The following is a 26,551-nucleotide window of genomic DNA, read 5'->3' as shown; positions in this document are numbered from 1 at the left end:
GCCGCCCAAGATGAGCCCCCTTCCTTGTGGAATGGGCTTTCACAGATTTTGGCTGTGGCAGGCCTGCCACAGAATGTGCAAGCTGAATTGTACTACAAATCCAACGAGCAATAGTCTGCTTAGAAGCAGGAGCACCCAGCTTGTTGGGTGCATACAGGATAAACAGGGAGTCAGATTTTCTGACTCCAGCCGTCCTGGAAACATATTTTCAGGGCCCTGACAACGTCCAGCAACTTGGAGTCCTCCAAGTCCCTAGTAGCCGCAGGTACCACAATAGGCTGGTTCAGGTGAAACGCTGAAACCACCTTAGGGAGAAATTGTGGACAAGTCCTCAATTCTGCCCTGTCCGTATGAAAAATCAGGTAAGGGCTTTTATAAGATAAAGCCGCCAATTCTGACACGCGCCTGGCCGAAGCCAGGGCAAACAGCATGACCACTTTCCATGTGAGATATTTCAAATCCACAGATTTAAGCGGTTCAAACCAATGTGATTTTAGGAACCCCAAAACTACATTGAGATCCCAAGGTGCCACTGGAGGCACAAAAGGAGGCTGTATATGCAGCACCCCCTTGACAACGTCTGAACTTAAGGAACTGAAGCCAGTTCTTTCTGGAAGAAAATCGACAGGGCCGAAATCTGAACCTTAATGGATCCTAATTTTAGGCCCATAGACACTCCTGTTTGCAGGAAATGCAGGAATCGACCCAGTTGAAATTCCTCCGTTGGGGCCTTCCTGGCCTCGCACCACGCAACATATTTCCGCCAAATGCGGTGATAATGCTTTGCGGTCACATCCTTCCTGGCTTTGATCAGGGTAGGAATGACTTCTTCCGGAATGCCTTTTTCCTTCAGGATCCGGCGTTCAACCGCCATGCCGTCAAACGCAGCCGCGGTAAGTCTTGGAACAGACAGGGTCCTTGCTGGAGCAGGTCCCTTCTTAGAGGTAGAGGCCACGGGTCCTCTGTGAGCATCTCTTGAAGTTCCGGGTACCAAGTCCTTCTTGGCCAATCCGGAGCCACGAGTATAGTTCTTACTCCTCTCCGTCTTATAATTCTCAGTACCTTGGGTATGAGAGGCAGAGGAGGGAAACACATACACTGACTGGTACACCCATCGTGTTACCAGAGCGTCCACAGCTATTGCCTGAGGGTCCCTTGACCTGGCGCAATACCTGTCCAATTTTTTGTTGAGGCGGGACGCCATCATGTCCACCTTTGGTTTTTTCCAACGGTTTACCATCATGTGGAAGACTTCTGGGTGAAGTCCCCACTCTCCCGGGTGGAGGTCGTGCCTGCTGAGGAAGTCTGCTTCCCAGTTGTCCACTCCCGGAATGAACACTGCTGACAGTGCTATCACATGATTTTCCGCCCAGCGAAGAATCCTTGCAGCTTCTGCCATTGCCCTCCTGCTTCTTGTGCCGCCCTGTCTGTTCACGTGGGTGACTGCCGTGATGTTGTCCGACTGGATCAGCACCGGCTGACCTTGAAGCAGAGGTCTTGCTTGGCTTAGGGCATTGTAAATGGCCCTCAGCTCCAGGATATTTATGTGAAGTGATGTCTCCAGGCTTGACCACAAGCCCTGGAAATTTCTTCCCTGTGTGACTGCTCCCCAGCCTCGCAGGCTGGCATCCGTGGTCACCAGGACCCAGTCCTGAATGCCGAATCTGCGGCCCTCTAGAAGATGAGCACTCTGCAACCACCACAGGAGAGACACCCTTGTCTTTGGTGACAGGGTTATCCGCTGATGCATCTGAAGATGCGATCCGGACCATTTGTCCAGCAGGTCCCACTGGAAATCTGCCGAAAGGGATTGCTTCGTAGGAAGCCACCATTTTTCCCAGGACCCTTGTGCATTGATGCACTGACACTTGGCCTGGTTTTAGGAGGTTTCTGACTAGTTCGGATAACTCCCTGGCTTTCTCCTCCGGGAGAAACACCTTTTTCTGGACTGTGTCCAGGATCATCCCTAGGAATAGAAGACGTGTCGTCGGGATCAGCTGCGATTTTGGAATATTGAGAATCCAACCGTGCTGCCGCAACACTACTTGAGATAGTGCTACCCCGACTACCAATTGTTCCCTGGATCTTGCCCTTATCAGGAGATCGTCCAAGTACGGGATAACAAACTCCCTTCCTTCGAAGGAGTATCATCATTTCGGCCATTACCTTGGTAAAGACCCGGGGTGCCGTGGACAAACCAAACGGCAGCGTCTGAAACTGATAGTGACAGTTCTGTACCACAAACCTGAGGTATCCTTGGTGAGAAGGGTAAATTGGGACATGGAGGTAAGCCTCCTTGATGTCCAAAGACACCATATAATCCCCTTCTTCCAAGTTCGCAATCACCGCTCTGAGTGACTCCATCTTGAATTTGAACCTGTGTATGTAAGTGTTCAAGGATTTCAGATTTAAAATAGGTCTCACCGAGCCGTCCGGCTTCGGTACCACAAACAGCGTGGAATAATACCCCTGTCCCTGTTGCAGGAGGGGTATCTTGATTATCACCTGCTGGGAATACAGCTTGTGAATGGCTTCCAATACCGCCTCCCTGTCGGAGGGAGACGTCGGTAAAGCAGACTTTAGGGGAGTGCCTGAGTCCGCATGTAAAGCCCCAGCGTCATGCTGAGGACTTGGCAGAAACGGGAGAGGGCTTCTGTTCCTGGGAACTGGCTGTTTGCTGCTGCCTTTTTCCTCTCCCTCTGCCACGGGGCAGAAATGAGGAGCCTTTTGCCCGCTTGCCCTTATGGGGCCGAAAGGACTGCGCCTGATAATACGGCGTCTTCTTATGTTGAGAGGCTACCTGGGGTAAAAATGTGGATTTCCCAGCAGTTGCCGTGGCCACCAGGTCTGATAGACCTACCCCAAATAACGCCTCCCCTTTGTAAGGCAATACTTCCATATGCCTTTTGGAATCAGCATCACCTGACCACTGCCTCGTCCATAACCCTCTTCTGGCAGAAATGGACAGCGCACTTACTCTTGATGCCAGTCGGCAAATATCCCTCTGTGCATCCCGCATATATAGAAATGCATCTTTCAAATGCTCTATAGTCAGTAATATACTGTCCCTATCCAGGGTATCAATATTGTCAGTCAGGGAATCCGACCAAGCCACCCCAGCACTGCACATCCAGGCTGAGGCGATTGCTGGTCGCAGTATAACACCCGTGTGAGTGTATATACATTTTAGGATATTCTCCTGCTTTCTGTCAGCAGGTTCCTTAAGGGCGGCCCTATCAGGAGACGGTAGTGCCACCTGTTTTGACAAACGTGTGAGCGCTTTATCCACCTTAGGGGGTGTTTCCCAACGTGCCCTATCCTCTGGCGGGAAGGGGTATGATGCTAATAACCTTTTAGGAATTATCAGTTTTTTATCGGGGGAAACCCACGCTTCATCACACACTTCATTTAATTCCTCAGATGCAGGAAAAACTACAGGCAGTTTTTTCTCACCAAACATAATACCCTTTTTAGTGGTACTTGTATTATCAGAAATATGTAAAACATTTTTCATAGCATCAATCATGTAACGTGTGGCCCTACTGGAAGTCACATTCGTCTCTTCATCGTCGACACTGGAGTCAGTATCCGTGTCGGCGACTGTATCTGCCATCTGAGGTAACGGGCGTTTTAGAGCCCCTGATGGCTTTTGAGACGCCTAGACAGGCACGAGCTGAGTAGCCGGCTGTCTCATGTCATCAACCGTCTTTTGTAAAGAGCTGACACTGTCACGTAATTCCTTCCATAAGCTCAGCCACTCAGGTGTCGACTCCCTAGGGGGTGACATCTCCATTACAGGCAATTGCTCCGCCTCCACACCATTTTCCTCCTCATACATGTCGACACAATCGTACCGACACACAGCATACACACAGGGAATGCTCTGATAGAGGACAGGACCCCACTAGCCCTTTGGGGAGACAGAGGGAGAGTATGCCAGCACACACCAGAGCGCTATATATATACAGGGATAACCTTATAGAAGTGTTTTTCCCCTTATAGCTGCTGTTTTATTTATACTGCGCCTAATTAGTGCCCCCCTCTCTTGTTTTACCCTTTTCTGTAGTGCAGGACTGCAGGGGAGAGTCAGGGAGACGTCCTTCCAGCGAAGCTGTGAGGGAAAATGGCGCCCGTGTGCTGAGGAGATAGTCTCCGCCCCCTTCTCGGCGGACTTTTCTCCCGCTTTTTGCTGTATTCTGACAGTGGTTAAAATACATCCATATAGCCCTGGGGGTTATATGTGATGTATTTTCGCCAGCCAAGGTGTTTCTATTGCTGCTCAGGGCGCCCCCCCCCCCCCCAGCGCCCTGCACCCTCAGTGACCGGAGTGTGAAGTGTGCCTGAGGAGCAATGGCGCGCAGCTGCAGTGCTGTGCGCTACCTTGGTGAAGACTGATGTCTTCTGCCGCCGATTTTCCGGACCTCTTCTTGCTTCTGGCTCTGTAAGGGGGCCGGCTGCGCGGCTCTGGGACCGGACTCCGAGGCTGGGCCTGTGTTCGGTCCCTCTGGAGCTAATGGTGTCCAGTAGCCAAGAAGCCCAAGCTGGCTGCAAGCAGGCAGGTTCGCTTCTTCTCCCCTTAGTCCCTCGATGCAGTGAGCCTGTTGCCAGCAGGTCTCACTGAAAATAAAAAACCTAAAACTAAACTTTTACTAAGAAACTCAGGAGAGCCCCTAGTGTGCACCCTTCTCTGCCGGGCACAAAAATCTAACTGAGGCTTGGAGGAGGGTCATAGGGGGAGGAGCCAGTGCACACCAGGTAGTCCTAAAGCTTTACTTTTGTGCCCAGTCTCCTGCGGAGCCGCTATTCCCCATGGTCCTTACGGAGTTCCCAGCATCCACTAGGACGTCAGAGAAATATATGAATCTATAACACGCTCCCACAGCGTGAAAAATAAGAGGCTGCTGTCTTAGGGGGTGATTCAGACCTGATTGCTGGGCTGCTAAAACTGTTTTCCTGCGTTCAGATAGTCGCCGCGTAAGGGGAGTGTATATTCGCCGTACAAGTGTGCGATCCTATGTGTACGCCGAGCTGCTTAGAAATCCCTCAGTCAGCGGACAGCTGCAAATCCATTCGCACCTCACTCACTAGTGAATGATTATACCAGTGTGTGCAGTGTGTGCGCAGCCCAGGACTTACTTCTAAAGCGCGATGAGAACGGGCTGATCGGGGCCGGAGCGGACGTCACACATCCTCCCTGAAAATGCTTGGTAACGCCCGCATTTTCCCTGACACTCCCAGAAAACGGTCAGTTACCACCCACAAACGTCCGCTTCCTGTCAATCAGCCTGTGAACGGCTGTGCGAATAAAATGTTCGCACCAGCCTGTTGCTAACCGGTGATGCCTGTTGTTGCTTGGCGACGCACGTGCGCATTGCGGTGTATACGCATGCGTAGTCTATTGATGATCGCCCGCTGTGTGAAAACGCACATATATACATAATATAAATGTGGCTAACAAAATTAGTATTCTGGAAGGTGTAGGGGCAGCTGTCTGAATTACATGACAGTCACTGTTTGGCTGTCTGAATTCTGTGTTAGTCACTCTCTGTACTATGTGGTGGTTACTGGGATGCACTCTGTACTGTCTGGCAGTCACATGGATGCTTTCAATATTGTATTTGGACTTGGGCTAACCCCACTTACATTTGTGTTGGCCCCATCTACATTTTATTTAGTCCAGCCTTCATCAGGCCACTCTCAGAATTTTTTTTCATAGTCACGTCCCACTCCCAATCTCGGTTTTCTGGGTCTCCTCCAAGTTTCTCATAATGCAGAACATAAACTGGGGGGGGGGGGGAAGAAGAGTTGGAGGACCTGTCACAAGTAGCAGTCGATAGACTGAAGCTTTTGATTAGTCCTTCCACTTACAATCCTCCTCTGTAGCTATAGGGTAGCTAACAAACTTAATTTTCTGGAAGGTGCGGGGGCAGCTCCACAGAAAATGTTCCCCTGAGTGGAGTACCCCTTTAAAATTCCTAGACATTTGCTAGACACGAGATTGAATGCCAATTGGCAAGCTGACCCATAATAAATAAAAAATATTGGAAGGCTGACATAATAATGATGGCCTCTAAATGCCAAAATTGGGCATGTTGTGTGTTTAATGTCATTACTTTGTGGTTCCCATTGTGTGTGCTGAGAGATCGATAAACCTAGTGTTGCATGGAGTTGGAGATTGGGTGTGTCTTCTGGCTTATAGTGGGTGGTTGGCTTCTAATTTTCTTTCTCCTACAGTATTTTGGTTATGTCATTTGGGCGGCTTTGTAAGTGGTTGGCAGTAAAGAACGGCCATCCAATAGCTATCTTGCTAAAATGGTGAGGTCAGCTCCCCCTCTATGCACTGGGTAGTCTTATTTCATCCTACTGGGCTCAGCAGCCCCATCTGGCCGGGTGGGCTTTGTGTGTGTTATTGGTATAGGACTCGAAGACCTCGAACCTCTCTGCCAGGGGCGGATTGGTGTGCCGGGGCGCCCGACCGGATTCCGTTTGGCCGGTCCGGCGTCCCCTCATTGGCTGGCCGTCATCCCCTGTAAAGGCCGCCGCCGCAGCCACGATCACGGCAAACAGGCAGCGTTAAATGAAGCTGCGCAGAAGCCTAGTGAAGCATTTCCAAATGGGCCGTCGGAGCTACTGCGCATGCGCAGCTGCTCCGACGGCGCCCATTATTGAAATGCTTCATAGAGCTTCTGCGCATGCGCAAAAGCTTCACTTAACGCTGCCATGATCGCGGCTGCGGGCAGCGGCGGCGGCCTTCATGAGGGGTGATGATAGCGGCTGGTGGCTAGCGGCTGGCGGCGGCCTGCATAGGGGGTGACGTATGTAATGTGCTTGTGTTATACGGGACATTATAACATTATAACGGGAACTCGGATAGTGTTTCTATACTACAGTGGACAGTGAAGTCCTCTATGGTTAATGTTCTAGTTTTTAATATATGATCCACCTCTTTTGCATTTATTGTATATTTTATATATATGTATTATTTTATTTTATTTTTATACTTTTTTTTGCTTTTATATACGAGATTGGTCATTTAAGATTAAAACTCATTATAAATATTACAGATTTGTGTATCAGGTTTATTCATGTCCTGTTGCTTCATTTTAACCAAATAGCGCAGAGAGGAAAAAGTTGTTTTTTGTTCTACACTTGACTGTTTCAGGTGAATTTTGGCTATATCCACAAGCCAATTACTCCTTTGCTGCTATATAAAATTATCTGACTAATTGGCGTTTGAGGTATTAGAGTTATTGTTAATATTTATATATATATATATATATATATATATACATACATATATATATATATATATATATATATATAAATATGTTTTTTATATACATATGTATATTTTATAATTTAGCGCCAGGCACTGGTGGTTGTTATTATATTTAGTCAGTAAATACGGTCTACTTTACTACATTTAATAATTATATTGTGTGCCTGTCTGCTGCATCATATATATTTTATTTATTAGTATAACGTGCTCTGCCTGGTGCAATGTGTATAACGTGCTCTGCCTGGTGCAATGTGTACAATGTGCTTTACCTGGTGTAATATGTATAATGTGCTTTACCTGGTGCAATGTGAATAATGTGCTCTGCCTGGTGCAATGGGTTTAACGTGCTCTGCCTGGTGCAATGTGTGTAACGTGCTCTACCTGGTGCAATGGGTTTAACGTGCTCTGCCTGGCGCAATGTGTGTAACGTGCTCTGCCTGGCGCAGTGTGTGTAACGTGCTCTGCCTGGCGCAGTGTGTATAAGCGGCACTACTGTGTGGTGTAATGTGAATTGGCACTATTATGTGGCCACGCCCCTTCCCATGAAGCCACGCCCCTAAAACGGTGCACACTTCCAATCCCTCCATATAGTCAGGCCTTCAGAGCAGTACTCCTGCCCACTTGACAGACCCCATCCCCTCAACAGACCCCACCCCTATTAGGGCTGCTTCCATAAATTTCCCAGGCTGGTTTTTGATCCCAATCCGCCCCTGCTCTCTGCCAATGTGGTTAGGGCAATGGGCGATGCAGATGTTATTCGAAGTGAAGCTTTAAATCAAGTGGCTCCACTGAATCTAGTAGATTAGTTCTTTCTTTCTCTCCCTATTTCATTCTTATAATAAAGCTGACCAATTTTCACGCCACTGAAGTCTTAGGTTGTTATTTATATATACTGTATTAATATAGTATTTTTGGTCTAACAATTATACATATGAATTTGGAGCGGAAGAAGTAATCAATCAATAGCGCGGTAAATAACAATCTTTAGCAAATAAGTTCACATTTGATTTTCTCAGAGAGTCGGACACATATATATATATATATATATATATATATATATTTATTCCCATGGCTGCAGTTTCCCATTGTTATAAAACTTATTTTCTTCTGGTTTCCATTTTTCCTTCATTTTGTATTCTCTTTAGCTGTGTGCTGGAAATATAAGTTACCGTCTCTTACAAAGACTATACTTTTTACCCGTAACATGCTGCAAGGTGACTAGTGCTATTAAAAAAATAATAAAACAATAATTCAAAGGTGTCACAGTCAAGGTCAGTCGGCGTATTGTTCCAAGGGAAAAGTTTATTCTGTATTTTATTTTTTTTTACAAAGTGGTATCTTGCAAACAGGATAAAGGTCTTAAGAGCTAAAAGTACATAATCCTGGCAAGTTTGGGCATTTTTTTTTTTTGGAACATGCAATTATAATTTTTGTTTTTTAATCGTAAAAATAAATTCATAATTAGTAGCAGCATTTAATTTTAGACTTGTAATACGAACAAAGAAAATTTTAGGGGAGCTTCACAGCTGATCATCGTATAGTCAGTCAGTCAGCATTTACATCTGATATTCCTCCAAAAATGGGGGGAATTCAAATGTTTGAAAAGTCGGTTGGGTGTCTGTTTTTTCCTGTCCTTTAGATACGAAAAAACAGACACCCAACTGACTTTTCAAACATTAGAATTCCCCCCATAGTATCCGCAATCATCATTCTATAGTTTGAAACTAAAAGTGCAGTTTATTCACAGAAACAATATAGGAGGTACATGCTAAACAAAACAACCTACCTGTGCTACATAACCATTTGTAAGTCCTCTTATAAGCAAGAACCTTCGTTCTACCCATGGCTTCGGGTCAACATTAATATTGTCTACTTTCTTCTTTAGCTGAGTACACATTAGACGAGGTGTACCCAGTACGACATTGGCAGCTATGGGACTCGGCAGGGAGTGCCGTCATCGGCAAGTGCATACACACTTGCCGATGCCGGCAGCGGCAGCGGGGAGGGAGCGGGGGCCATGCTGCGCCTTCGCCGGCAATGTCGCCACATTGAGCTGCTCCCAGCTCCAACGGGCAATGTCGCGGACGACCATGGGAGTACGCATAGTCAGTGACATGGACGAATTTAACGAAGTGTCATTCCGATCCATAGAAATCGACCACATCGTTAACAAAAATCGTGTATTGTGTACCCAGCTTTAAACTGGTTCAACAATTTGGCCAAAAAGTTAGAAAATAAATTCACAAACTTTAAATAAAATGTATTATTGGGGCAAAATTCTAGCAGTTTGAAAATATTAAGGTATGTTGTTAAAAATAAAACTGTACAATCCATCCCCCTCCCCCCCACCCAAAAAAAAAAAAAAATGTTGCCACGTAAAAGGACTTGACTCACCTGCTCCTACCCCATTCTGATGCCCCATGAAAAACATCTGCCTGGAGCTTTCACTCACGTTTATATCTTGTCACTCTAAGATGGCTGCAGGGTTACGGTGTAAGCAGTTTGATCAATCTGCAGCTACATTCTCTGTAATTCTTACTAATATGCCCTGTCCTACCCCATCCTCCTTCTGCAGCTTCTTACAGCCCCTGATTTTGGCTTGGGTAAGATGAGATCTTTGAAGATGGTGGTAAGTGGCGCTAAACAGGTGACCACATCAGAGACTTCTCCAGTGTTAACTTTTCCATAAAAGTAAATGCCAGAGAAAAATCTTCTCTCACCTTCATAAATAGACCCCTAAGTCTCTGCGCTCGCTCCTGTAAGAGTGGTTGATGACCAGATCCATGGTAACGTTGGGGTGTGTCATGGAGCTGGTCAAGGCAACCGTATACAAGTGCTGCCTCAGGCAGAAGAATGGGGTGGAAAGCTTATTGCACAAAGTGAAGTTAACAGTCCCCAACAACACAATCAGTATTAACTCAAGAGACAGCAATATGAGAGCCCGTAAATCAGGGTGTCGGAGATGTGAGGCCAAGACTAGCCACACATGTGCCCATTTCTTTTCCTGAAGCAACCACTTTCCAAGATTGGGCAAACAATGGGTTGAGCATGATCTAGAATAGTCAGTGGTACTCAAACTCGGTCCTCAGGAACCCACACAGGTCACGTTTTCCAGGTCACCCGGCAGGTGCACTGTGTATCACCAACTGTCACATTTCAAAAGTCCACAGGTGACCTGGAAAACATGAACTGTGTGGGGTCCTGAGGACCGAGTCTGAAAAACCACTGGGATTAAACTAACCACCTGTGACGTTTCAATTAGGCCTACCAAACCAAGGCAGCTTTTCTTGCATATGAAGATTAGCAGAAAAAATAAGATTTTACTCACCGGTAAATCTATTTCTCGTAGTCCGTAGTGGATGCTGGGACTCCGTAAGGACCATGGGGAATAGCAGCTCCGCAGGAGACTGGGCACAACTAAAGAAAGCTTTAGGACTACCTGGTGTGCACTGGCTCCTCCCACTATGACCCTCCTCCAGACCTCAGTTAGGATACTGTGCCCGGAAGAGCTGACACAATAAGGAAGGATTTTGAATCCCGGTTAAGCTCATACCAGCCACACCAATCACACCGTATAACTCGTGATTCTATACCCAGTTAACAGTATGAAATATAAATGAGCCTCTCAACAGATGGCTCAACAATAACCCTTTAGTTAAACAATAACTATATACAAGTATTGCAGACAATCCGCACTTGGGATGGGCGCCCAGCATCCACTACGGACTACGAGAAATAGATTTACCGGTGAGTAAAATCTTATTTTCTCTGACGTCCTAAGTGGATGCTGGGACTCCGTAAGGACCATGGGGATTATACCAAAGCTCCCAAACGGGCGGGAGAGTGCGGATGACTCTGCAGCACCGAATGAGCAAACTCTAGGTCCTCCTCAGCCAGGGTATCAAACTTGTAGAATTTTGCAAATGTGTTTGACCCCGACCAAGTAGCTGCTCGGCAAAGTTGTAAAGCCGAGACCCCTCGGGCAGCCGCCCAAGAAGAGCCCACCTTCCTCGTGGAATGGGCTTTCACTGATCTAGGATGCGGCAGTCCAGCCGCAGAATGTGCAAGCTGAATCGTACTACAGATAGAGCGAGCAATAGTCTGCTTTGAAGCAGGAGCACCCAGCTTGTTGGGTGCATACAGGATAAATAGCGAGTCAGTTTTCCTGACACTAGCTGTCCTGGAAACATAAATTTTCAGGGCCCTGACTACGTCCAACAACTTGGAATCCTCCAAGTCTTTAGTAGCCGCAGGCACTACAATAGGTTGGTTCAAATGAAAAGCTGATACCACCTTAGGGAGAAACTGGGGACGAGTCCTCAATTCTGCCCTATCCATATGGAAAATCAGATAAGGGCCTTTACATGACAAAGCCGCCAATTCTGACACACGCCTGGCCGAAGCCATGGCCAACAGCATGACCACTTTCCACGTGAGATATTTCAAATCCACAGTTTTAAGTGGCTCAAACCAATGCGACTTTAGGAAATCCAACACCACGTTGAGATCCCAAGGTGCCACTGGAGGCACAAAAGGGGGCTGAATATGCAGCACTCCCTTAACAAATGTCTGAACTTCAGGCAGTGAAGCCAGTTCTTTCTGGAAGAAAATCGACAAAGCCGAAATCTGGACCTTAATGGAACCCAATTTTAGGCCCATAGTCACCCCTGACTGTAGGAAGTGCAGAAAACGGCCCAGCTGAAATTCCTCCGTTGGGGCCGTCCTGGCCTCACACCACGCAACATATTTATCACCGCAGATAATGGTTTGCGGTCACTTCTTTCCTAGCTTTAATCAGCGTAGGGATGACTTCCTCCGGAATGCCCTTTTCCTTCAGGATCCGGCGTTCAACCGCCATGCCGTCAAACGCAGCCGCGGTAAGTCTTGGAACAGACAGGGCCCCTGCTGCAGCAGGTCCTGTCTGAGCGGCAGAGGCCATGGGTCCTCTGAGATCAGTTCTTGAAGTTCCGGGTACCAAGCTCTTCTTGGCCAATCCGGAACAATGAGTATAGTTCTTACTCCTCTTTTTCTTATTATCCTCAGTACCTTGGGTATGAGAGGAAGAGGAGGGAACACATAAACCGACTGGTACACCCACGGTGTCCCTAAAGATTCCACAGCTATTGCCTGAGGGTCTCTCGACCTGGCGCAATATCTTTCTAGCTTTTTGTTTAGGCGGAACGCCATCATGTCCACCTGTGGCCGTTCCCAACGGCCGTTCCCAACGGTTCACAATCAGCTGGAAGACTTCTGGATGAAGTCCCCACTCTCCCGGGTGGAGGTCGTTCCTGCTGAGGAAGTCTGCTTCCCAGTTGTCCACTCCCGGAATGAACACTGCTGACAGTGCTAACACGTGATTTTCCGCCCATCGGAGAATCCTTGTGGCTTCTGCCATCGCCATCCTGCTTCTTGTGCAGCCCTGTCGGTTTACATGGGCGACTGCCGTGATGTTGTCTGACTGAATCAGTACCGGCTGGTTTTGAAGCAGGGGTCTTGCCTGACTTAGGGCATTGTAAATGGCCCTCAGTTCCAGAATATTTATGTGTAGGGAAGTCTCCTGACTTGACCATAGTCCCTGGAAGTTTCTTCCCTGTGTGACTGCCCCCCAGCCTCGAAGGCTGGCATCCGTGGTCACCAGGACCCAGTCCTGTATGCCGAATCTGCGGCCCTCTTGAAGATGAGCACTCTGCAGCCACCACAGCAGAGACACCCTGGTCCTTGGAGACAGGGTTATCAGCCGATGCATCTGAAGATGCGATCCGGACCACTTGTCCAACAGGTCCCACTGAAAGGTCCTTGCATGGAACCTGCCGAATGGGATTGCTTCGTAGGAAGCTACTATTTTTCCCAGGACTCGCATGCAGTGATGCACCGACACCTGTTTTGGTTTCATTAGGCCTCTGACTAGAGATGACAGCTCCTTGGCTTTCTCCTCCGGGAGAAACACTTTTTTCTGTTCTGTATCCAGAACCATCCCCAGGAACAGTAGACGTGTCGTAGGGACCAGCTGTGACTTTGGAATATTTAGAATCCAACCGTGCTGTTGTAGCACCTCCCGAGATAGTGCTACCCCGACCAACAACTGCTCCCTAGACCTCGCCTTTATCAGGAGATCGTCCAAGTACGGGATAATTAAAACTCCCTTTTTTCGAAGGAGTATCATCATTTCGGCCATTACCTTGGTAAATACCCTCGGTGCCGTGGACAGACCAAACGGCAACGTCTGGAATTGGTAATGACAATTCTGTACCACAAATCTGAGGTACTCCTGGTGAGGATGGTAAATAGGGACATGCAGGTAAGCATCCTTGATGTCCAGTGATACCATGTAATCCCCCTCGTCCAGGCTTGAAATAACCGCCCTGAGCGATTCCATCTTGAACTTGAATTTTTTTATATAAGTGTTCAAGGATTTCAAATTTAAAATGGGTCTCACCGAACCGTCCGGTTTTGGTACCACAAACATTGTGGAATAGTAACCCCGTCCTTGTTGAAGGAGGGGCACCTTGACTATCACCTGCTGGGAATACAGCTTGTGAATTGCCTCTAGCACAGCCTCCCTGTCTGAGGGAGTTGTTGGCAAGGCAGATTTGAGGAAACGGCGAGGGGGAGACGTCTCGAATTCCAGCTTGTACCCCTGAGATACCACTTGAAGAATCCAGGGATCTACCCGTGAGCGAGCCCACTGATTGCTGAAGTTCTTGAGACGGGCCCCCACCGTACCTGGCTCCGCCTGTGGAGCCCCAGCGTCATGCGGTGGACTTAGAGGAAACGGGGGAGGACTTTTGTTCCTGGGAACTGGCTGTATGCTGCAGCTTTTTCCCTCTACCTCTGCCTCTGGGCAGAAAGGACGCGCCTTTAACCCGCTTGCCTTTTTGGGGCCGAAAGGACTGTACCTGATAATACGGTGCTTTCTTTGGCTGTGAGGGAACATGGGGTAGAAAAGCTGACTTCCAAGCTGTCGCTGTGGAAACGAGGTCCGAGAGACCATCCCCAAACAACTCCTCACCTTTATAAGGCAAAACTTCCATATGCCTTTTAGAATCTGCATCCCCTGTCCACTGCCGAGTCCATAACCCTCTCCTGGCAGAAATGGACATAGCACTTATTTTAGATGCCAGCCGGAAAATATCCCTCTGTGCATCTCTCATGTATAAGACTGCGTCTTTAATATGCTCTATGGTTAGCAATATAGTGTCCCTGTCAAGGGTATCAATATTTCCCGACAGGGAATCTGACCACGCAGCTGCAGCACTGCACATCCATGCTGAAGCAATAGCCGGTCTTAAAATAATACCTGAGTGTGTATATACAGACTTCAGGATAGCCTCCTGCTTCCTATCAGCAGGCTCCTTCAGGGCGGCCGTATCCGGAGACGGTAGTGCCACCTTCTTTGACAGGCGTGTGAGCCCTTTATCCACCCCAGGGGATGTTTCCCAACGTGACCTATCCTCTGGCGGGAAAGGGTACGCCATTAGTAACTTTTTAGAAATTACCAGTTTCTTATCGGGGGAAGCCCACGCTACTTCGCACACCTCATTTAATTCATCAGATGGGGGAAAAACCACTGGTAGTTTTTTCTCCCCAAACATAATACCCTTTTTTTGTGGTACCTGGGGTAACATCAGAAATGTGCAACACATTTTTCATTGCCTCAATCATGTAACGTGTGGCCCTATTGGAAGTTACATTAGTCTCATCGTCGTCGACACTGGATTTAGTATCCGTGTCGACATCTGTGTCTGCCATCTGAGGTAGCGGGCGTTTTAGAGCCCCTGATGGCTTTTGAGACAGTTGGGCAGGCACGAGCTGAGAAGCCGGCTGTCCCACATCTGCTATGTCGTCAAACCTTTTATGTAAGGAGTTGACACTTTCACGTAATTCCTTCCACAAGTCCATCCACTAAGGTGTCGGCCCCGCAGGTGGTGACATCACATTTAGCGGCATCTGCTCCGCCTCCACATAAGCCTCCTCATCAAACATGTCGACACAGCCGTACCGACACACCGCACACACACAGGGAATGCTCTGACTGAGGACAGGACCCCACAAAGCCCTTTGGGGAGACAGAGAGAGAGTATGCCAGTGTGGGAATGTGTCCTGTTTTACAGGACACATTCCAGCTGCAGCAGCCAGAGCGCCTGTGTCCCCTGCGGGACAATGTCTCTGACAGCCCGGGGACAGCTTGTCTGTCCCCAGCGCCTGTCAGTGTGTGGCGGCGGCGGGTGTCCGGTGCAGGGATTACCCTTTTCCCTGCACCGGACCAGAGACTGCGGGGGCATTTGAATGTTGGCGCCCTCCGGGAGCCAATCGCGGCTCCCGGAGCGGCAGCCAATCGGAGAGTGACGCGGCGAGCCAATCGGCGCTCGGCGCGTCATAGGCCCCGCCCCCGGCGTCTGACGCCGGGCGGGAGCCGTTCGTAAAGGAGGCCGCGCCGAAGAGCGGCGAAGAGGAGGAGCCCGCGCGCAGGAGCGCGAGGAAGAGGATCGCGTGGCAGAAGGAAGAAGACGGGCGGGAGCAGCGCGGACGGAGGTCGGCGCGCCGGAGCGCAGAAGATCCAGACGCCGCAAGGAGGAGCCGGAGGAGGTCATCGGTCGGGATCGGAAGAGAAGATGTCCAGCGGCGGCTGGACGCGGAGGAGAGACGCCGGCGCCGCTGGCCAGGACGGGTCAGCGGCAGAAGACGGTGCCGGAGGCCCCCGGGTTAGGTAAGGCCTCAGTGAGGCATCCTGCCCCCCTCCCCTTTTCCTCCCTCGACCACCAGGGACGGGCATTAGGCCCGAGGGCACAAGTCAGGCACTAGGCCTGTGGCGCAGTTAGGAGATTGGGGGTCATTTGTCTGATTAGGTGGTTTGGGCATTAGGCCCAAGCCACCCCACCCCTGCGGCACCAGTTAGGCGGGCACTAGGCCCGGGGGACAAATCAGGCAATAGGCCTGTGGGCGATAGAGGGCATTAGGCCCTAGCGTATTTTGGCCAGTAGGTACAGATAAGGTGACCCTGGGCACAAGGCCCAGGTCACCCAACGGGCAGCAAGTTAGGCGGGCGCTAGGCCCGTGGGCGAAGTCAGGCCTCCGGCCTGTGTGCAGTTAGGGGGCGCTAGGCCCATCGAAGCAGTGTTTTCCCCGAGGTGAGTAAAGGTGGCACTGGGCGTTAGGCTCAGGCCACCCTGAGAGTACGGTAGGTGGGTGAGCTGTGCGGTCCCCACTACTGGGTGTTCTGAGTCGGGTAGATAAAGGGACAGCACCGTTTTATGTGGTAACTCCGATAGTGTGATATATGTTGTTACCGTGCAGGGCAAAGTGTATGTGTTGTGTAAGTTGTGCATAGTTGTGTCGCACCACCCACACGAGCTAGTTTGAGGGCTCTGTTTATGTAGCTAGTGTAGCGGACGCACACTAGGGTAGTTCTTGGCCCTGCACGGCTGTTTCTCTTTGCCTCCTTACAGGGACCTGTAAGTGGAGAAGATCGGAGTGCAAGACTTGTGACGGTGAGTAGCATCCGTGTACGTCTGTCCCTTGTTTGTCCCCGAGCGCCGGAGTTAGGATTGCTCACGGACGTGAGAATCCCTTTCATCACACTACGTGCGAAAGCGCGAGTGTGTGAAAGCTGGGTAGCTGAGGCTTTGTGCCGGTGATGACCATTCACCCAGCCGGTGAAGGTCGCAGCCACCCCTGGGGTATCCCCTGTTCCACCGGAAGCAGGGTCGATACCCCCTTTAATGTAGACCATTCTCTCCTCAGCTCGGTCGTCGGTCAGCTCCGAGAGGGAATCGCCGTGTCCGGATCCGAGTGAAGATTTCCAGGTCCGTTGAGGGTTCCGGTACCTGAAGGTGAGAGCGAGCGGCGCCTGGTGAGTACCGAGTCTACACCTGCACGGCAGCAGGCACCACCACACGCACCGCAGTCCAACCGCACCTCTCACACCAGCACACACCAGAGCGCTATATAACACAGGGATTAACACTATAACTGAGTGATTTTCCCTTATAGCTGCTTATATGTATACTACTGCGCCTAATTTTAGTGCCCCCCCTCTCTTTTTTTACCCTTTGTAGTCTTGAAACTGCAGGGGAGAGCCTGGGAGCGATCCTTCCAGCGGAGCTGTGAGGGAAAAATGGCGCCAGTGTGCTGAGGGAGATAGCCCCGCCCCTTTTTCGGCGGACTTCTCCCGCTTTTTTATGGATATCTGGCAGGGGTATTTTTCACATATATAGCCTCTAAGACTATATTATGTGAGTTTTATGCCAGCAAGGTGTTTAATATTGCTGCTCAGGGCGCCCCCCCCCCAGCGCCCTGCACCCATCAGTGACCTGAGTGTGAGGTGTGCATGGGGAGCAATGGCGCACAGCTGCAGTGCTGTGCGCTACCTTGTTGAAGACCGAAGTCTTCTGCCGCCGATTTCCAGGACCATCTTCTTGCTTCTGGCTCTGTAAGGGGGACGGCGGCGCGGCTCCGGGACCGGACGACCGAGGCTGGGCCTGTGTTCGATCCCTCTGGAGCTAATGGTGTCCAGTAACCTAAGAAGCCCAAGCTAGCTGCAAGCAGGTAGGTTCGCTTCTTCTCCCCTTAGTCCCTCGTAGCAGTGAGTCTGTTGCCAGCAGATCTCACTGAAAATAAAAAACCTAAAAGTATACTTTCTTTTCTAGGAGCTCAGGAGAGCCCCTAGTGTGCATCCAGCTCAGCCGGGCACAAGATTCTAACTGAGGTCTGGAGGAGGGTCATAGTGGGAGGAGCCAGTGCACACCAGGTAGTCCTAAAGCTTTCTTTAGTTGTGCCCAGTCTCCTGCGGAGCCGCTATTCCCCATGGTCCTTACGGAGTCCCAGCATCCACTTAGGACGTCAGAGAAATGTTCTTACATTAGACAACAATCTAATAATTTCATTTTTGGGCTGGAGGGCTCGATGAGGCTAACAATGTGTATTGATAATTACTTGCTAACAGTAAAAACACTATGGGGTCAATTCAGTTAGCCACCACAGGGGGCAAGTTGCCCCTGTAAATGCCGCCAATGACACCTGCAAATCTCGTCATGGCCCATTCTCATCCCAGACTCATGGATTTTGTACACAGCCCTATGGGGCTATGAACAACCATCTGCGAGTCCAGAGTAGTATTGTAAGTGTGGCATATAACCGCATGGACTTACGCCACAAAGGGACTCATAGCTTATTGAACTGACCTTCATGGGTGACAATTAGACCAACAACAATGGTTGAGTATGATCACATCTGTCCATCAATGTCATGCCTTCCCGTCACATTATAAAGACTCACTGATAAGCATCGACCACAGGTTCTCAAACTCGGTCCTCAGGACCCCACACGTTCATGTTTTGCAGGTCACCTGTAGATTTTTCAAATGTGACAGTTGGTGATACACAGCGCACCTGCTGGGTGACATGGAAAACGTGAACCGTGTGGGGTCCTGAGGACCAAGTTTGAGAACCACTGGCATAGACAATAGCTGTGCAACCTATATACGTCTGAGCTGCGGCATTTTAAATATCTGAAAATAATGTATTTAAATCCCCAGCGACATTACCAGTTATGTCGTGCTCCTTGAAAGACTCATTGTAGAGCTGATGCTGGTTGGGACAATGCTTCTTCAACCACTTGCATACGTCGTGCTGGGTCCAGAACGCTACTGGCTTGGTTCCTTTAACACTACTGGGCTGAAGAAAAAGAAATAGAAGGAAATAAATAAACAAAAATCAAACTATTATCAATAATTCAGTGGCATCTCACCGGAGCAAAAACTATTATCCAAGCAGGAAACGTTCGTTAATGGCTGGTTAAGGTGCCACATGTTTACAGCCATTGTTTCCTAAAAACAGAAGTGGGTTAGAACTGAAGTCATTAGCTTTATTATTCAAACATCCTACATATGTACTCTTATTACATATGGTTTGGGGGGGGGGGGGGGGGATATTCAATAATTGCAAATTAGGAATTGTAATATACTGAATAAAAAAATGTAACACTTCATCTGCAAGGCAAAGTAACAATACTACGCAATTACAGGATACACGACAATATCTGAACAAATTCTAGATTCAGGTGGTGCTAGGATCATTAGTGAACTGTATGTAAATATATTCAAAAATTCTCGACTCCCTGCTAGAAAGACATTGATTCTATTTTAGGCACAAAGCCACGGAGGATCTGCAGAGAAAAATATGTTCATAGTTAAGGAAACCAAACTATAAAAAAACGGCAACAGCGTGAAACTAGAAAACAATAACAACACAAAAGAACTACAAACAACAAGTTGGTCGTACAAGATAATTCAAATTGTGCAAAGCATTATCATCACATTCAACTCTTCTCTGGCATCCGGAAGAGAGAGGCTTCAAAGTCCGCTCAAATTGAGAATAGGATAAAGGGCAATTGAAGTCAAAAGAATTATTCTTTTATTAATATTTAACATCTCTTTAATTGCCGCTTTTCATATATTCCTGTTTATACCCCAATTTCTCAGTAGCTTTGATTAGTAAGAGGAATTTTTCCACCATATTTTATCTGTGCAGTTGAGCTTAGAGGGATAAAGCCATCACATCAACATTTACGTCATCAATCATAATGTCAACAACACAATGTAGACAGTTATGATGTCTACACTGTTTAAATGTCTACATGGAACATGTCAAGATCTGCAGAATGACATCATGTTCACAATTTCAACATCTGAAATATCAATGTATGAAATTCCAACATTATCAAATGCACAGTTTAGACTGGAAAGTGAAGGCTATGGTTAGGCAATAGAGGGAGGGCTAGATTGTAGGAGCAGAGAGGCACTAAGAGGAGGGTTAGGTTGTAGTAGCAGAGGGTTAGGCACTAAGGGGAGGGTTAGGTTGTAGCAGCAGAGGGCTAGGCACTAAGGGGAGGGTTAGGTTGTAGTAGCAGAGGGTTATGCACTAAGGGGAGGATTAGGTTGTAGCAGCAGAGGGTTAGGCACTAAGGGGAGGGTTAGGTTGTAGGAGTAGAGGGTTAGGCACCAAGGGAAGGGTTAGGATAAGGATAAGGAAGTGACGCATGGTCAGTCGGAACTCATCGTCAGCTGATCTCCGGTCTTGGAAGACAACGCTGGACCTGCCAAACAAAGTCACTGCAGGACCAGTAGGAAAATGTTATTGACATTCTAATAATGTCATAATTTCATCAGTGCCGACATGACTGTCAATGCGGTCAACATCAGCATACCAAGCATGTTATTCTCAAGTTGATGCTATAAACATCAACATGATGAATGTTGTAAAATTACTGTATACCCAACCCGATATTATTATTATTAAATTTTATTTATAGGGCACCACAAGTGTTTCGCAGCGCCGTACAAAGGACAGCACAGGGAGACAAAACTTAGCATAACAGTAAATAAATAACAAAAATGGAGTGCAGGTAACAAAGAGCACCACAATTCTCATTCATAATACAGCTTAGATGTAAGTAGCGAGGGAATAATCATTGTACTACTTGGGGCTGGTGGCCATAGACAGAGATGGGCCTTTACCAGTAGGAGAAAAAGCAGGTAAAGATGGTCGCTGAGTGAAATGTGTCGAGAAGAGGGCTTAGACAACAAGAGGAGAGAGGGCCCTGCTCTGAATAGCTAACAATCTAGTGGGGAGGGGCGACAGACAGATGACATGAGGTGCAAGCAAGCAGGAGGAAGCCTGATGGCGGTATGCAAGCAAAGCAGAGATGTTCAAGACATGGGGCAGGTGGATGGAGGAGCAGCCTAAGGACTAGGTTATGCATTGGAGAGGTATGCTTTGATATTGAGATGTTCTTATGGGGAGTATTTGCAGAACGGAGTGTTCCTATCCCGATGCAAGCGAGGAACCGAGGCCGTATTCTGAGACGTACGCAATACAAACATATCTATGGAATACTAAGGAATTGCAAACTGAATTCTAAAAAGACTATATACATGTTCCCTATGTGTATGCTTCTAAGCCAGTGGTTCTCAAACTCGGTCCTCAGGACCCCACACAGTGCATGTTTTGCAGGTAACCCAGCAAGTGCACAGGTGTATTAATTACTCACTGACACATTTGAAAAAGACCACAGGTGGAGCTAATTATTTCACTTGCGATTCTGTGAGGAGACCTGCAAAACATGCAATGTGTGGGGTCCTGAAGACCGAGTTTGAGAACCTGTGTTCTAAGCAATCGCACCAAACATCCCCCCCCCCACGCTCTTCCACCTGCAAGAGCATCTTTATCATTAACATTTTCACCTACCCCACCCTACAGTAGGTGCAGGAGAGCCAGCTGTATTTGGCAAATTCATGACTCAGAAGAGAGATTCACTCTGGCTACTCGCCCATGGCGCAGACCGTTGTCTTGCCTCCATTCGCCTTATGGCTGTCCCGTTACCACCCACAGATGCCCATTTAGTGGCCACAGAGAAACTGCTGAGATGCGTACGGCTCTGAAACGTGCCCAATATATTAAATGGGGGGGGGGGGAGGGGATTTGTGCTCTATTCTTGATATTAGAGGCAGCGTCATAACAAATCAGCAATGCGCCCTGTGCTGCCCCTGCCCCATAAACCCATGACATCATAGTGTCATGCCTGGGGTGGGGTGCCACTGGTTATGGAAAGTAGAGCTCCGCCTGAAGATTTACCGAGCAGCTCCACAGGCTGCAGGGTACCTATCCAATGCTTCCCATGGGCACTCCAAGCAGCTCTGCAGTAACGCTACTGGATGCAGGTGCCGTGGGGCAGCAATGGTGCCACCCCATGGGCCCTGTGTGACGTCACCGCTCGCAGACAGACCCTTTGTTATAGCCCTTAGAGGAGGTGTCATAAATCAGTATATTCAATCAGACAACCGTTACCATGGAGGTGCATTTGATACAACCATGCTCATTAAAACCAATGCAATGATAGTATTCAAACACAAAAAAAAGGATGCGTAATAAAGACAGTCCCTCATTTTCATGGACAACATTAATAAAGCCAGAGCCGGACTGCCAATCCGGCATGTCTGGCAAATGCCAGAAGGGCCGATGGCTTGATGGGCCGGTCCAGCCACACAGAGAAACCTGGGATGGCTGTGCTGCTCTGCTTGTCTGCCTGCATACAGAGACACGGTACGTACCATAAGGCCAGACCTCCTTAACTCGCGGCACGTCCCCTTAACCCATTTTGGCCTGTGTGGGAAGTGTTCGAGCCATTTTTCTAGATTTTTGGTGGGATGGCTAATATTGACCCAATTAAGAAAAATCTGGTGGAATTTTTTTTTTTTCCGATATAATGAAAAAATATTGAAGTGCTAGGTAGAAAACTACCCACCTGGGCAGAAATTGGTTAAGCAGCGTCCATGCCCCCTTTTTGTGAGAGCGCATGCACAGTACACTACCCGGGCTGATTAAGAGCTCCAGTCCATCTCTAAATAAAGCAAAGTGGCCATAAAACGGTCCATAACAGTGAAAATGGATGGAGGTGTAGGAGCAGGGTTGGGGTCGTCTTTTCCAAAATGTGCTTTTCCAGCAAGGTCCACAACTCCATAAAGAAATATGCGCAGTCTGCTTTTACGGAGCCAACGTCCACCCACCTCCAAAAAAACAACAAAAACATGGAGACATACACCTGTGTGCGAGGTGGGCAAGCAGAATCATAACACTGGGATTTGCGTAGTAAATCTCTCTGCCATTGCTGGACAGTGGATTTATCACTGGTCTGCTCATTATATACATTATGTATTGTATGGTTTGCAATACTTTTTTAGAAAGGTCTAACACAGTAGGCTATTCTGCACAATTGTTTTCTGTAATAACCTGAAGCTGCTGTATTGCGTGACTTATTGTTGTAGACGGTCCTACAGCAGAAACAGTTGGCTACATTTTTTGCGATAATGCTACCTTTTAAACAAAGCGTCTCTCAAACATAGGGGGTAATTCCAAGTTGATCGCAGCAGGATTTTTGTTAGCAGTTGGGCAAAACCATGTGCACTGCAGGGGAGGCAGATATAACATGTGCAGAAAGAGTTAGATTTGGGCGGGTTATTTTGTTTCTGTGCAGGGTAAATACTGGCTGCTTTATTTTTACACTGCAAATTAGATTGCAGATTGAACACACCACACCCAAATCTAACTCTCTCTGCACATGTTAAATCTGCCTCCCCTGCAGTGCACATGGTTTTGCCCAACTGCTAAAAAATTTCCTGCTGCGATCAACTCGGAATTACCCCCATAGCACACTCCATGTTACTCAAAAGGGGAAAGACAAGAAAATGTGAGATATCTTGCTTCAAAGTGTCTTACTTCACCATTATACCTTCAAGGGGAAGTATCACCTACAGTAACCTATATAATTTGGAGAGAAGTTGAAAGAACCTGATGTTTAAGCGCTCCAAAGATGTACAGTAGCTGCCTGGAACATTCATGTATATGGAAATTGTGACTTAAAAATTCAATGGAAATGAGGAGACATAGGGAGCAAGATACTGTAGTTCTAGATACATGGTGTAGTCTGGCATTGCAGAACAGTTGATCATCTCTCAGATGTATACCTCCCAACATCACAGAATCTAAACTCGTGACTTCTGCGAGCAGCAAAGCCATGTACACCCAAAAAGGGGGCGTTGCCTTGGCAGAATGCCGCAACTGCTAGCCACACCTACCATTTTCATCATTGGGGAGGCATGCCAAGCACTCTGGGAGCTGCTGGCCATGCGGCCTCTCCCTTTCTCCCGTGAATAGACGCTGTGCGCAGAGCAGCAAGTATCAGGTTGCCTCCTAATCCCTTCATTGCGGGACACTATGGCCCGCGGGTGGAACAGTGTCCAAAAATGGGACTGTCCTACAAAAATCAGTTAGGAGTTATGCAGATGGCTTTTATCTAACCTCACCCACTTCATATGGACATTTGATGTATTTAGTTGTGTGACTCTTTCCCTCTTAACTTATTCCATCAATAATGGGGACACTTGTGCTCAGTAACAGGCACATGACATTTGATGGTAAAATCTGACTTCCTGTCACATGACATTTGATTGGAAACACTGACTTCCTGTCACATTTGGCAGCACTGCTGACTCCCTGTCACATGACATTTGATGTGAATCACTGACTTCCTATCACATGACATTTGATGCCCGTCACATGATATTTGATGGGAAAAACGGACTCCCTGTTTCATTAAATGCTAAAACGGAATTCATGTCACATGACATTAATGGTAAACACTGGCTTCCACACTCCCATTATCTCCCGCATTGATTATTGCAATAGTCTTCTTACTGATCTTACTAAAAAGAGACTCTCACCAATACAATCCATTTTGAATGCAGCTGCGAGGCTAATCTTCCTCGCTAGACGTTCAACATCTGCAGATCCGCTCTGTCAGTTCCTCCATTGGTTACCTGTATTCCACTTAATTCAAAATAAAATACTTTTACTCATACACAAGGTCATTAACCAAACAATGGCCCTCATTCCGAGTTGTTCGCTCGTTGCCGATTTTCTCTATTTTGCGATTAGTCGCTTACTGCGCATGCGCAATGTTCGCAGAGCGCATGCGCTTAGTTATTTTACTCAACAGTTAGGTATTTTACTCACGGCATTACGAGGAATTTTCTTCGTTCTGGAGATCGGAGTGTGATTGACATGAAGTGGGTGTTTCTGGGCGGAAACTGACCGTTTTATGAGTGTGTGTGAAAAAACGCTGCCGTTTCTGGGAAAAACGCGGGAGTGGCTGGAGAAACGGGGGAGTGTCTGGGCGAACGCTGGGTGTGTTTGTGACGTCAAACCAGGAACGAAACTGACTGAACTGATCGCAGTGGCAGAGTAAGTGTCGAGCTACTCAGAAACTGCTAAGAAATTTCTATTCGCAATTTTGAGAATCTTTCGTTCGCAATTCTGCTATGCTAAGATTCACTCCCAGTAGGCGGCGGCTTAGCGTGTGCAATGCTGCTAAAAGCAGCTTGCGAGCGAAAAACTCGGAATGAGGGCCAATGTCATTAACCAAGCTACACCAATATACATCTCTTCACTTATCTCAAAATATCTCCCTGACCGACCTCTTTGCTCTGCAGAAGATCTATGTCTCTCATCCACACTCATTATTCGATCCCATTCACGATTGCAGGCCCTTCTTCTGTGGAATGCCTTCCCACGCACAATAATACTCTCCTCTAATCCCTAAACCTTCAAGCATTCCCTGAAAACTCACCTCTTCATGCAAGCTTATCAAATTCCAGAACCTCCCACATAACCCTCATAAACTTTCCTATCTAATTACATCCCCACTGTACAGTCAACACATATCCTCTCATATTTTCTCTCTCTTCACTTTCCCTTCCTCCTGACCCCAGGCCAACATTGCTGTGTGACCATATCATATAGCCCACCAAGAACCTTTGTAATCTGGTGGACTATTGTGCAATAGATAGCACCTATCCGTGTGTATCAATGCCTATTTCCTATAGGGTGTAAGCGTGTGAGCAGGGCCTTTCTACCTCTATGTTTGTTATTACCCAGTTTTGTTTTTATCACTGTTTGCAATTGTAAAGCGCAACGGAATTTGCTGCACTATATGAGAAACTGTTAATAAATAAAAAATAATAGGAGAGGCACTACCTCACCTGTCTTTTTACGCCAGAGTTTTGACTATAAAACATTTCTCCCTTCCTCCCCTGTGACGATACAGGGGAAACGGTCACTGCCAGATGTGGCCATCCAATTATCGGATCTATCCGACATGCTAGACAATTTAAATTGTCTGATCAATCGATATTTTGAGATCGTTCGTGCAAATACACAGTACAATTATACTTGGACGATCCACCCTATTACAAAAATGTGGGGCCGGTTGTAATATGCAGTACGAGGTGCTGACTTTTTAAAGAGGCATTCATTTACAAGGTCCAGTTTGCCCTGTAAAATGACTGCCCCTTTAAAATAAGATTTTAAACCTACCGGTAAATCTTTTTCTCGTAGTCCGTAGAGGATGCTGGGGACTCCGTAAGGACCATGGGGATAGACGGGCTCTGCAGGAGACATGGGCACTTTAAGAAAGAACTTTAGGTATGGGTGTGCACTGGCTCCTCCCTCTATGCCCCTCCTCCAGACCTCAGTTAGAGAAACTGTGTCCAGAGGAGACGGACAGTACGAGGAAAGGATTTTTGTTAATCCAAGGGCAAGATTCATACCAGCCCACACCATTCACACCGTATAACTTGTGATATACTAACCAGTTAACAGTATGAAAACAACATAGCATCAGTCCGAGACCGATGAAAACTATAACATAACCCTTTAGTAA

General features: G+C 47.7%; 1 protein-coding gene and 1 long non-coding RNA gene across 3 annotated transcripts in view; both read right to left on the bottom strand.

The window, feature by feature from the left end:
- SAMD12 (sterile alpha motif domain containing 12) overlaps positions 1 to 26,551 on the bottom strand; it is an 890,943-nt gene that overhangs the window by 551,371 nt on the left and 313,021 nt on the right. For both annotated transcript variants that reach the window (XM_063924476.1, XM_063924475.1), the window contains exon 3: positions 18,822 to 18,951. In XM_063924476.1, coding sequence (XP_063780546.1) covers positions 18,822 to 18,951 — 130 coding nt within the window. The remainder of the gene's footprint in view (positions 1 to 18,821; positions 18,952 to 26,551) is intronic.
- Positions 24,580 to 26,551, bottom strand: part of LOC134928578 (uncharacterized) — a 37,949-nt gene continuing 35,977 nt past the window's right edge. The window contains exon 3 of the long non-coding RNA XR_010177947.1: positions 24,580 to 24,660. This is a non-coding gene — a long non-coding RNA (uncharacterized LOC134928578). The remainder of the gene's footprint in view (positions 24,661 to 26,551) is intronic.

Source organism: Pseudophryne corroboree, chromosome 5 (genome assembly GCF_028390025.1).
Source record: "Pseudophryne corroboree isolate aPseCor3 chromosome 5, aPseCor3.hap2, whole genome shotgun sequence".
In the NCBI taxonomy this organism is placed as follows: domain Eukaryota; kingdom Metazoa; phylum Chordata; class Amphibia; order Anura; family Myobatrachidae; genus Pseudophryne; species Pseudophryne corroboree.
The sequence above is the reverse complement of the archived record's forward strand: the minus strand, read 5'-3'. Positions and strand labels throughout refer to the sequence as shown.